At 44.0% G+C, this 13,271-nt stretch overlaps 1 protein-coding gene across 2 annotated transcripts in view; it reads right to left on the reverse strand.

Annotated features, from left to right (window-relative positions):
- The window catches only part of scarb2c (scavenger receptor class B, member 2c), a 95,426-nt gene that overhangs the window by 10,233 nt on the left and 71,922 nt on the right, over positions 1-13,271 (reverse strand). For both annotated transcript variants that reach the window (XM_085964247.1, XM_085964240.1), the window contains exons 10-11: positions 4,664-4,715; positions 177-335 (exon numbers count right to left, since the gene is read on the reverse strand). In XM_085964247.1, the coding sequence (XP_085820373.1) occupies positions 177-335; positions 4,664-4,715 (211 nt within the window). The remainder of the gene's footprint in view (positions 1-176; positions 336-4,663; positions 4,716-13,271) is intronic.

The following is a 13,271-nucleotide window of genomic DNA, read 5'->3' on the forward strand; positions in this document are numbered from 1 at the left end:
AAGCAGGAGCTTGCCTGGTCTATACGGATTATCACTACTCCACATAGTAAATTAAAAGGAATAATTCAAGTGAGTGGATAAATATACTATTTACTACTATAAACTCAGTGTTGTGTGAAATATAACTAAGGTACAACAAAATTAGAACACACCACACACAGATCATGAACACCCACCTCATTATCCACACTGCGATTAGTGCACACTAGTACGATGAAGATCAATCCAAAGAGAAGCCCCAGACCCATTATCATAAATGGAATCACAGTTACCACTTCTGCCTGCAGGAGCATGGAGTTCAACTTAGCAGCTGATAAGTCATCGATCAAAACACTCTGCAACAAGAAAAAAACACATGAAGCAAAGACAAAAAAACTCTTTGGATAAGATATAACTGTGTAACCACAACCTACAACGCACAACTACATTCTTTACTCTGAAAAGATCAAAACCCTTATTGTTCACTGCAATAAATTGTTCCATACTATCCACATTGACTTTCAACAGCAAAAGACCATTTGGCAAGTAGGCATAATTGAATGACTTAGCACAGAACTACTTATAAGCAGACTACGTCATAGGTTACATTAATACTATAGATTCAAGGTACTTTAAAGCAGTATTTTCACTTCCTGTATGTATTTTGGAATAGCCTAGCGTCCACAGCATTGTCTTGCTTTCTCATGGGGGGGGGGGGGAAAAAGTGTGTTCTAGATTGTCCATATCTTTCAAATGTCCAAATACCACTAATTCCTGCTGCAAGACTGATTAAATACTTGAAACGACAGTTCCAGTTAGCACTTTGTCTTTGGAATGGACAGGTCAGGATTGAATCATGCCTGTTGTAATGTTAAAACTTGCAATTTTCAAGTCTTTTACAAGATTATCCTGGGGATGGTTGGGTACAATTTTTTTCAGAGCTTTCTTTTCTTAATTAAAAAAAAACTTGTAGTCATTGTCTTAAGATTAATCAACAGACAAAATCCCAAATAGATCCCAAATCTACATCTGTAGAAGGCTTTGATGAGTTAAATGACCTATCATTCTACCCTTTTTAATGCAAGCCCAGGTCCAAGTAAAAGATACTGTAATTCCACTCACAGACTAATCCTTACCATAGTTGAGCCATCAATACCAAGACGACTATCTCATTAATTAGGCATAAAGAAATTTTGTTTTACATTAAGTTTCAATCAAAATTACAATACAGCCATGGTGATAAACTGCACTCCTTCCTCTGTCCAAAAAACACTTGAAGAGGCCAGTAATTTTACATGATGTATAGTGAACTTCATTTAAGGGAATCACAATTTAAGTAAATCATCCTAGTTATTGGAATTAAATTTTTGCAACCATTCTTCCTTTGAGCATAACTCACTGCACTAACCAACAAAACACCAATATACATTTATATAGCACCTTTGCTGTAGAAAAACTTCCACTGGCGCTTCAGAGGCGTAATCAGACAAAAATGGAGGCCAAGCCAAAGAAAATATTAGGAGGGGTGACCAAAAGCTTAGTTAAAGTTACGGGTTTCAAGGAAGATCTTAAAGGCGGAGGGGCTGAGGGAGGGAATTCCAGAGTGTGGGGCCTAGACAGCTGAAGGCATGGCCAATGTTGGGGCAAAGGGGGGGCGGCGAGAAATACACAAAAGGCCAAAGTCAGAGGAACGGAAGCTTTGGGGATTGGGGTGGGGGGCGGGTTACAGAGATGGGGGCGCAAGGCCACGAAGGGATTTAAACACTAATATGAGAATTTTAAATTTCAGGCGTTGGGGTCTGAAAACCAATGTAGGTCAGCAAGAACAAGGGTGATGGCTAAGCAGGATTTGGTGCAGGATAGGATAGTCAGCAAAGTTTTGGATGAGGCAGGGGGCAGAGGTGGGCAATGTTATGAAGATGGAAGTAGGTAGTCCTTATGATGGAGAGGATACGGGTTTGGAAGCTCAGTTTGAGGTTAAATAGGATGCCGTGATTGCGAACAGCTGGGAGGGGGATGGAATCGGTGGCAAGGGTACAGAGTTTGCGACTGTGGCCAAAGGTGAAGAAGGTTTCAATCTTCAGTGTTTAACTGGAGGAAATTGCATCTCATCCAAAAACTGGATTCAGACAAGCTGTCCAACAGCGCAAAGACAGTGGAGGGGTCGAGAGAGAGGTGGTGGAGAGGTAGAAATGGGTATCGTCAGCGCACTTGTGGAAGCTGACCCCATGTCGGTGGATGAAGTTACCAAGGGTCAGCATGTAGTTGAGAAAGAAGAGACCAAGAACAGATTCTTAGGGAGCTCTGGAGATAATGGTGATGGGGCAGGAAGAAAAGCCATTGCTGTAGATACTCTGACTAACTGGATAGGTAAGAGTGGAACCAAGTCAGAGCAACCCCACCGAGTTGGAAAATGGAAAGGTGTGGGAGCAGGACGGTGTGAAGGCTGGAGAGAGGTCAAGGAGGGATAATGAATGCACAGTCGGAGGATTCATTTGTGATTTTGGTTTGGGCCGTAACAGCATTGTGGCAGGGATTGGAAACCCGATCAGACAGATTCAAGCAGGGAACTGCAGGGGAAAAGAAAAATCAGGTGGTGACTCCATAATAATGTTCATTTTACTTGTAGCCTCTCAAAGTAATCTTTAATTTCCAAAATATAGCAATAGTTTCTACACACTGCTCTCAGCAATAAAGATCCATTGTGCTTCTGCCCATTTAAAAATATTTGTCTTCAAGACTCTTGATTTATTAAAACTTTATATAATTTGTACTTTAAAAAGCAGGGCAAAAAAAATGTTCCATTTATAAAAGATAAACACCAATAATCCCAACCAGCCAGATTTCTGTAATCTTATAAACCTAGTCCAATAGAAAAAAATATAAAGGCATGGTACTGGGAGCAAATGATCAAACTCTTACCAAACCAAACAAATTAGTTAATCTAGCATACGGTGATTTAAAAAAAATATAATTTGTGCAACAGCAAAAATAAAACACAAAACACATAGCACAGCAGTTCTGAATAAAATATATTTTACTGAGTAACTAGCCACAGTAAACTTGCACCTATACAGTGCTCTTTATTATTGATAAACCTGTTCCACAAGATTATTGCTCGATTCCAAAACATTCCTTGTGGAATACATACTGAACATAGCAAATGTCCCCTCCCACAGCCGTTCCCAGCCTTTTTATAAAACTGCATATATAGTTATAAAACAGTGCTCCACTTAGAAATGAAATGGTATATAGAAAACAATGCTTGCTAGCTTTTACAAGGAAGTAATCTATTTGAAAGGAATTTAAATAACTTACATTTTGTAATCTTAACCCCAAGATTAGATTGCAACTTTGAAATCCTTGCCAGGTGTGTTTTATGTTTTTATAACTACAGGAAACTTTCGTTTAACCGGAGGTTAAATGTCCGGAAAGCTCTATCTACCGGCAAAATTCAGGAGCCGTTTTCTATAAGTTTTTTTACTTCTCGTTGCTTTTTTTTTCCCCAGTCAGGCTCTGCAAGGTCTAGCTGAAGCTGTTGCTTAGCTACAGAGATGCTTTTAAGCTGCGGCCGACTGTTTTGAAGCTGTCAACAGGGTTTGTTGATTCACACGGAGCTCAAAAGCTCCGTATGTTTTAACATTAGCGCTGGTTTGTACGGCAGTTTTGATGGTACAGCACCAGCTCGGTCCCGTCAGTGCCGAATACCAGAAAGTTTCCTGTATATATGCAGTTATAAAAATTGTCTCTGAGGATGGTTTTGGCTCATCAATAGGCAGTTAACATTAATAAGGAGTTGGAAAGAGTGACAACATCTACAGCATTGGAGCAGATGGAGAGTTTGGCTGCAATTTTCTGGTTGGAGGCGGCTTCTGAGTTCCAGTCCCGCCCCAACGACATCCGGTCCACAGACGTGATTTTGTGTCAATTGGCCTTGCCAGCCAATTAGGAGGAAGCTGGTGTCAGATGACGTCATTTGATGATGCATCATCTGCCGATTTTCTTAAAGGGGCCATGCACATTTTTTTTTTCAAATAAAACAGCTGATTTCTCAGTGTTTGACAGCATGGAGGTACTGCAAACACTGAATCACTACAAAGGTGAGCTCTTGCACCCAGGCTCTCCAGTGACTCCCTCCTTAGGATAGAACAGATGGCAGCTGCAGGTGAGGTTACAGAAGCGATCCGTCAGTGGTGAGAGAGATTCTCCCAATGAGGTGGGATTACACATACAAATCAAAACTTGTTACCTACAGAAAAGTCTAAATGCATTAACAATCAATGCGCAAATCGGGGACCCGGCACTTGGGAAGACTGATTGGAGGCGGGATGACAGCGGGTTTCCGACCAGCTGTCAATCTTTGCTATTTTGCCGGATGTCCCCCCTCCAAACCCGCCCCCCCCGAGCACCAGCAAAATTCCGGCTGTAGACTTGAATGCCATTGGCACACATGTGAAAGCAGACCACCCAGCCCCCCACCCCTTATACAGAAAAAGAGAGGAAGCCTCAAGGACAGAACCCGGAGTCAGAGGTGATTGTAGAAGCAAGCAAGCAAAATCTACTGGAAGATAATGTAAAATCTAGGTGGGAATACATCAAAACAATGGCTTCACACACTGGCAGTAATAACTGCATATTCAATCTGAACATTAGATTCAATTTAAGCATTCTGGAATAGTCTTACCTCATTGAGATACATCACAGGAAAGATAAGTGTTTGAACATTCCCAGTCTGACTGCAGAAATAAAATAGAAAGTTTGAGCCATAAAATGGCAGACATTACTCCTCACCTTCTGTTCTGTAAGTTTCAAAAAGTCCTTCTATCCCTACTTATCCTCCCCTCTTCTGAAGAAACCTATCTGGAGCATGGTGTTGAAATCACTGGGCACTTCACACGTTTTTGACACAGGAGCATAGAAAGTGAACATCAATACAAGTTTAGCTGTGCGTGGGGCAGGAGGTGAAAAGGGAAGAGGACATCATAGCTGAGCCAGACCCCGTCCTCACCCAGAGTGTAGTTCCAGCAGGGTGTGCTGGATAGCGATGAGAGTAGGAATCCACTCTTCTCTTCCACCTCCCCCATGTAAGTCAAAGACAGAGACCAACTGAAGCATCCACCTCCCTGATTGAGAGCTAACTCAAGATTGGGGGATTGGACTTCAGACTTTCCTCAATATAGGTCAGCTAGGTACGCGATGCCTAGAATCAGTTTCGACATCAAAAGGAGGAGAACACAACAATCAAAAAGTGCAAAAAAATTGTACCTTTAAATGTTAAAGAACTTTTGCAATTAAAAAACTTCCAGAGTACAGGCAGCTCATTGGAATTAACCCAACATTTGCAAGTCTGTTGCTTTGAAAATCTTGTACTATTCTACTTTTGTTTAGGCCACAGGACCCAGAACGTCACCTGCATCCTAATTTTAAGTCCGAGCATATTTTGCCTACAATCTAGACATCAACTTTCAGTCAAGATTCAGTTCAGAATTACATTACAGAACCAGTTTTGTATTAAACCAGGTTTGATGGTGAGACTCTTATATAAATTAACAATAAAAAACTGAACCATGTCGGTGCCACCAAAGTCCATGATATAGGGGGAAAAAAATGTAACAATGAATAGTCTAACAACAGATGGTAAAAGTCATGATTCAATTTTTTTTTTAATATAAGGAAATCATTTAAAATAGAAGGGCATGTAAAGTATCAGTATTTTAATGTAATCTTAATATTCATTTGAGAACTGTAGCCAATGTAGTAGATGGTTTATGAGGTTGGGCAGTGAAATACACATCTGCTTTTGATGCCAAACAATAGTCTATGGGGTTGGGGGGGGGGGAGGGGGTGGAGGGGGAAGGTAAACTGCATTTCAAGAATTTCTACTGGAAGCAGCAAGACCTTGGCCTGCTGGAGACCCCAGTCCTGTGTACAATCTGCCTTAAATAACCGATGAGACCCAACCATATGCACAAGATTATATTTTATGGGCCCAGAATTTGCGGTCAGAGGCATAGCTCCAGGAGTATGCCTCCGACCCGATAAAAAAATCCGCATTTACCTTCAGGCTCCCAGGCTTCAGATCCTGTAGACATATGCCTGCGTGAAGGCCCACGGATGCCAGGGCTGCAGGTGGTTCCGAATCGTCCCTGGGATCATGTGGGCCAGGTCCTCCAATCAGAAAGGAGGATTTCCAATAAGAAGGATTTCCAATATGGAGATTCCATTTATGGATGGAATCCCCATAAGCATATGTGGAATCTCCAAATAATTTATAAACTGGACTAAAAATAAAAGTTCCCATTTTCAAATTTAATGAAAAATCCCTTCAATAAAGCATACAATAAAAAATTATTTTTTAAAATCCAGATCAAAATTTACAAACTCATTTTAAATGTTTGTGCATGATTTTTATTTTTAAAATTTTAAGATTTATAATAACACGCTGGTGAAAGCAGGCTCTACGCTGGCTTTTACCAGGCGTAAGGGTTTCGTGGGCATTTGCTGGGCAGTGGTTGGGCAAATAGCCCAACTCTGCGCCAGCGAAAGTCATTTTATTTTTGGTGCAGATGATCTGTCAAGGCGAACTTTGACAGATCGCAAGTTCCGAGTTTTCGCACGAGTAGTGCATGCGGAAACGCAGAACTTGCGGGACCTTTCTGAAGGCTTATTACAGCGTATGCATCGGCAGCGCAAAATCCGGGCCTATATGTATATTCCAGCTGCTCAGGGAAACAATGCTTCCCTGCACTATGCACAGAAATTCAATGTTTATATTTCTGCCCCAAAATGTGTACCTGGGAAATGAGAGCAGAGGAGAAATTTAGCTCTCAATTCTAGCATGCTGGGAAGGTTTACTTTTCAGAGCGTGTGTTTCCTCTGGGTCACCTTTTAGCTTACCCCAGTTGCCATCCCTTTCCAGTTTTTAAATGCATAAAAGTGGATCAGTTTGAGATTCTCACTTTTCGTCTTTAAAAAAAACCAAACTAGCCACAGGTACCAACTCCAATGGAAGCTAGGACATAAAAAGTACGTAATGTAAAGTGAAATATTTAGAAAGCTAAGATAAATGAGGAGATATAGGAGAGATGGAAAGGGTAGGGGAAAAATTAAAGATGGGAGAGAAAACAGGGTAACGGGATAGTGGCAAGCAAAACTGAAGTTTAAAAAAAAAGGTTGTAATTTTTAGTTCCGAGATATTACAACACAAGCTACTCTTGCCATTTGAGTAACTTATTAGCATTATTTCAGCTTCACTACACACAAGACTTTCATAATTTTCACATTACTACCTGTATTAGTTAAAATTAGTGTGACAGAATTGTGCTTCTGCTCAGCAATTTCTGAAAAACTGTTCAACGAAAAAGCACTTGGAGGTAGTGAAAGTTTTAATCAGTGATGCAGGAAAGTACACATTTCCAGGTTGTCTTTTAGCTATACCTGCCAACAGGACTGAACTTTATAACTTACTTCAATTTCATCAACTGAGGGCCATTGCACTGTACTGTGAAATTGATTAGAGGTCATCTCTTACATTGATTTACATAACTACACCCGTTATATAATTGAATCATTGCCATAAGCAACTTGCCTTTAGAGTGGGAAAACACTCTATAAGTGTATATCAGACACAATCTGTAACCTCATGGCCCGGCATATCCCTCACTCTACCATTACCACCAAGCCAGGGGACCAACCCTGGCTCAATAAGGAGTGTAGAAGAGCATGCCAGGAGCAGCACCAGGTGTATCTAAAAATGAGGCGCCAACCTGGGGAAGCTGCAACACAGGACTACATGCATGCTAAAAAGCAGAAGCAGCATGCTATAGACAGGGCTAAACGATACCACAATCAACGGATCAGATCAAAGCTCTGCAGTCCTGTCACATCCAGCCATGAATGGTGGTGGACCATTGAACAACTAACGGGAGGAGGAGGGTCCAAGAATATCCCCATCCTCAATGATGGTGGAACCCAGCATGCGAGTGCAAAAGACAAGGCTGTAGCGTTTGCAACCAACTTCAGCCAGAAGTGCAGAGTGGATGATCCATATCGGCCTACTCCCGAGGTCCCCACCATCACTGAAGCCAGTCTTTAGCCAATTCGATTCACTCCACGTGATATCAAGAAACGGATGAGCGCACTGGATACAGCAAAGGCTATGGGCCCCGACAACATCCCGGCTATCGTGCTGAAGACTTGTGCTCCAGAGCTAGCCGCACCTCTAGCCAAGCTGTTGCAGTACAGTTACAACACTGGCATCTATCCGACAATGTGGAAAACTGCCCAGGTATGTCCTGTCCACAAAAAGCAGGACAAATCCAACCCGGCCAATTACCGCCCCATCAGTCTATACTCTCAATCATCAGCAAAATGATGGAAGGTGTCATCGACAGTGCTATCAAGCAGCACTTACTCACCAATAACTTGCTCGCTGATGCCCAGTTTGGGTTCCGCCAAGACCACTCGGCTCCCGACCTCATTACAATCTTGGTCCAAACATGGACAAGGAGCTGAATTCCAGAGGTGAGCTGAGAGTGACTGCCCTCGACATCAAGGCAGCATTTGACCGAGTCTGGCATCAAGGAGCCCTAGTAAAACTGAAGTCAATGGGAATCAGGGGGAAAACATTCCACTGGCTGGAGTCATACCTAGCACAAAGGAAGATGGTTGTGGTGGTTGAAGGTCAATCATCACAGCCCCAGGACATCGTTGCAGGAGTTCCTCAGGGCAGTGTCCTAGGCCCAACCATCTTCAGTTGCTTCATCAATGACCTTCCCTCCAACATAAGGTCAGAAATTAGGATGTTCGCTGATGACTGCAGAGTGTTCAGCGTCATTCACAACTCCACAGATAATGAAGCAGTCCATGCCCGCATGCAACAAGACCTGGACGACGTTCAGGCTTGGGCTGATAAGTGGCAGGTAACATTTGCGCCATAGAAGTGCCAGGCAATGACCATCTCCAACAAGCGAGAGTCTAACCACCTCCCCTTGACATTCAATGGCATTACCATCGCCAAATCCCCCACTATCAACACCCTGGGGGGTCACCATTAACCAGAAACTTAATTGGACCAGCCACATAAATACTGTGGCAACAAGAGCAGGTCAGAGGCTAGGTATTCTGCGGCGAGTGTCTCACCTCCTGACTCCCCAGAGCCTTTCCACCATCTACAAGGCATAAGTCAGGAGTGTGATGGAATACTTTCCATTTGCCTGGATGAATGCAGCTCCAGCAACACTCAAGAAGCTCAACACCATCCAGGACAAAGCAGCCTGCTTGATTGGCACCCCATCCACCACCTTAAACATGCACTTCCTCCACCACTGGCGTACCGTGGCTGCAGTGTGTACCATCTACAAGATGCACTGCAGCAACTCGCCAAGGCTTCTTCGGCAGCACCTCCCAAACCTGCGACCTCTTCCACCTAGAAGGACAAGGGCAGCCGGCGCATGGGAACACCGCCACCTCCAAGTTCCCCTCCAAGTCACACACCATCCTGACTTAGAGGTATATCGCTGATCCTTCATCGTCGCTGGGTCAAAATCCTGGAACTCCCTACCTAACAGCTCTGTGGGAGTACCTTCACCACACGGACTGCAGCAGTTCAAGGCGGCAGCTCACCATCACCTTCTCAAGGGCAACTAGGGATGGGCAATAAATGCTGGCATTGCCAGAGACACCCTGATCCCATAAACGAATAAACAAAATTAAAAATTGGCAAAGCTAAAAAAAAAAATTTATTCGGAGGGATGACTAAAAGCTTGGTCAAAACGGTAGGTTTTAAGGAGGTCTTAAAAGGAGGAGAGAGAGCTGGAGAGGTTATGGGAGGGAATTCCAGAGCTTAGTGCCTAGACAGCTAAAGACACAGCTACCAATGGTGGGTGTGCAAGGGGCCAGAGTTGGAGGAACAGAGTTCTTGGGGGTGTTGTAGGACTGAAAGGAGGTTAGAGATCGGGAGGGGCAAGTCCATGGAGGGATTTGAAGGATGAGATTAAAATGAAGCTATTGGTAGACTGAAAGCCAATATAGGTTCAAGCGAGCATGGGGTGATGGGTGAATGGGACATCAAATAGTAGAATCTGGAAATGACAAAGTTTCAGCAGTAGTTGTGCCGAGGGAGGGGCGGAGATGGGCGATGTTACGGAGGTGGAAGTAGGTGGTCTTTGTGACGGACAGGATATGGCACGGTAGCTCATCTCAAGGTCAAGTAAGACACAGAGGTTGCAAACATTCTGGTTCAGCCCAAGATAGTGGCCGGGGAGGAGGATGAAATCAGTGGCGAGGGAATGGAGTTTGTGGTCTGGGCCAAAGACGATGGCTTTGGTCTTCCCAGTGTTTAACTGGACGAATTGGAGCTCAACCAGGATTGGATAAGTATATAAGAAATAGGAGCAGGAACAGGCCACTTGGCCCCTCGAGCCTGCTCCACCATTCAATAAGATCATGGCTGATCTTGGGCTCAAAGCCACTTCCCTGCACGCTCCCCATAACCCTTCACTCCCTTATCTTGCAAAAATCGGTCCATCTCCACCTTAACTGTATTTAATGACCCAGCCTCCACAGCTCTCTGGGGCAGAGAATTCCACAGATTTACGACCCTTCGAGAAGAAATTCTTCCTCATCTCAGTTCTAAAAGGGCGACCCTTTATTCTGAAACTGTGCCCCCGAGTTCTAGATTTCCCCACGAGGGGAAAAATCCTCTCTGCATCTACCTTGTCAAGCCCCCTCAGTATCTTATGTTTCGATAAGATCACCTCTCGTTCTTCTAAATTCCAATGAGTATAGGCCCAGCCTGCTCAACCTTTCATGAGTAAACCCCCTCATCTCTGGAATTAACCTAGTGAGTCGTCTCTGAACTGCCTCCAATGCAAGTACAGGTACACTATCCCTTATCCGAAAGCCTTGGGACCAGCTGAGTTTCGGTTTTCGGATTTCAGAAGGTATTATTATAACACTGGGAAATTTGTATTTAATATAAATTGTAAAAGTTCAGGCTACCTCTTGCGACTGTTCCGTGTCTCATTCCCCTTCCTGCTTCTCTGGAAAGCCGGATATCGGCTGACTCCTACTAAGCTGGCCCGCAAATCAGGTCGGGGGTCGGAGAAAAGAATATCGGACAGGCCGCGGTTCAGGTCGGGGTCGGTCCGGGGGGAGAAAGAATATCAGACGGGCCGCGGTTCGGGTCGGGTCGGGAGAAAAGAATATCGGACGGGCCGTGGTTCGGTTCGGTTCGGGTCGGGGGGGGGGGGGGGGGGGTGGTGGGGGGGGAGAAAAGAATATCGGACGGGCCGCTGCAGCTATCGGACGGGCCGCTGTATTGTTGGGTTCACTCTCCCGGTACCTCCTTCACACTGCCCGGCTCAGCCTGCAATCTCCTACCCAGGAGGGAACTCTGTGACCCTCTGCCCTGCTCAGCGTAAGTCGTGCGCCACTCTGGTCATGTCGTGCGCACGACTTACGCTGAACAAAAAAACTTTTGGTTTTTAGAGGTTTTCGGAAGTTCGGATAAAGGATAGTCTACCTGTATATCCTTCCTTAAATGAGACCAAAACTGTATGCAGTAATCAAGGTGTGGGCTCACCAATACCCTGTACAGTTGTAGCAGGACTTCCCTGCTTTTATACTCCAACCCCCTTGAAATAAAGGCCAACATTCCATTTGCCTTTTTGATTACTTGCTGTACCTGTATGCTAACTTTTTGTGTTTAATGCACAAGGGCCCCCAGGTCCCTCTGATGTCAGACAAGCAGCTTGACAATATAGAGGCAGTGGAGAGGTCAAGAAAGGTGGTGGAGAGGTAGAGCTGGGTGTCATCAACATACATGTGGAATCTGTTGCCATGTCTTCGGATGACGTTTCCAAGGGACAGTATGAAGATTCGGAATAGGAGGGGATGCAGGATATATCCTTGGTAGACTAGAGAGGTAATGGTGCAGAGGAAGGAAGATAAGCCATTGCTGGAGATTCTCTAGCTAGGGTTGGATAGGTAAGAGTGGAACCAAGCAAGGGCAGTCCCACTCAGCTGGACAACCGAGGAGGGGCATTAGAGGAGGATGTGTGTCTAACTGTGTCAAAGGCTGCAGGAAGGGCGTGAAGAATGAGGGGGGATCGTTTAGCAGGTCACAGTCACAGATTATGTCATTTGTGACTTTGATTAGTTCCATTTCAGTGCTGCAGCAGGGGTGAAAGGGTTTGCAGAGGTTCAAATATGGAGTTGCGGGAAAGAGGGCCACAGATTTGGGAAGCGACGGCATGTTCAAGGACTTGAGAGGGAAGGGAGTTTGGAGATGGGGTAATAGTTTGTAAGGACAGAATGGTCAAGGGTGGGTTCTTTGAGGAGGGGGTAATGATGGCAGTTTTGAAAGGGAGGGATAGCACCTGAGGAAACATGGATACCATATGGATTCAAACAGTTTGTTTTCTTACCTTTGGGACCTACATTCAAACACAGTTCAGGCAGCTAGGATTCAAGTTTTCACTTGGAAAGCCATAAAAATTCTTTGGGTAATCGCAATCCAGTTTGGACCTCGCATCAACGCACAGCATAAAACACGATAATTTGGGGTCAATTGGGCAATCAGTTGGTCAGTCTAGAGGGATGGAGAGTGTGGGAAATGGAAATATTTCCAGTGCAAGAAACTCTGGAGGTTGAGCTAGTGTAAAGGGAATTTATCCCTGCATCTGACCTAAAACTTCAAACATTAAATGACAACACTATGTGCAAAAAAAGTGGAAAACATTTTTAAAAAAGTTATAAAATGTGTTACTATTAGCACATTTTATGCATTTAGAGCAGTGGTGTCTAACCTGTAACTCTTAGGCTACATATAGCCCCAGAGCCTTGGCAACAGTCCTTTGTGTTTATATTTCCTAATTGCTAACTTGTCCTATTCCAATTTTATGGGCCTGAATGCTTGGAAAGGGCCGCTCGTGTATTGATGCTTCACTGGCAGAGAAATCCTAAATCAGAATAGCACAATCTGTTAGTATCAACAACATGGATACACATGCAAAATTAAGGAGAACACAGATTTAAACTAGTCCAAGGTTTCACGGTACATATCCATGTAGCCCATGAAAAAAAAAGGCTTGGGTGCCTGTTAGAGCATTAGTACCAGATTAGAAAAAAAAACACATTTCAGTTCTTGATAGTGCAAACCACCCACCCCAGCAAACTGTTCTAGATCCATAAACTATGCAGAAACATCACAGCACGAGGCATATTGAAGAATCTGTACTGCTGAGAATAACCCAACACAAGAGCTCAGTAAACAGAGTTTTATGCAAAAT

The sequence above is a fragment of the Somniosus microcephalus genome, chromosome 2 (assembly GCF_052327205.1).
Source record: "Somniosus microcephalus isolate GS21.2 chromosome 2, FLI_Smic_1.0, whole genome shotgun sequence".
Classification (NCBI taxonomy): Eukaryota; Metazoa; Chordata; class Chondrichthyes; order Squaliformes; family Somniosidae; genus Somniosus; species Somniosus microcephalus.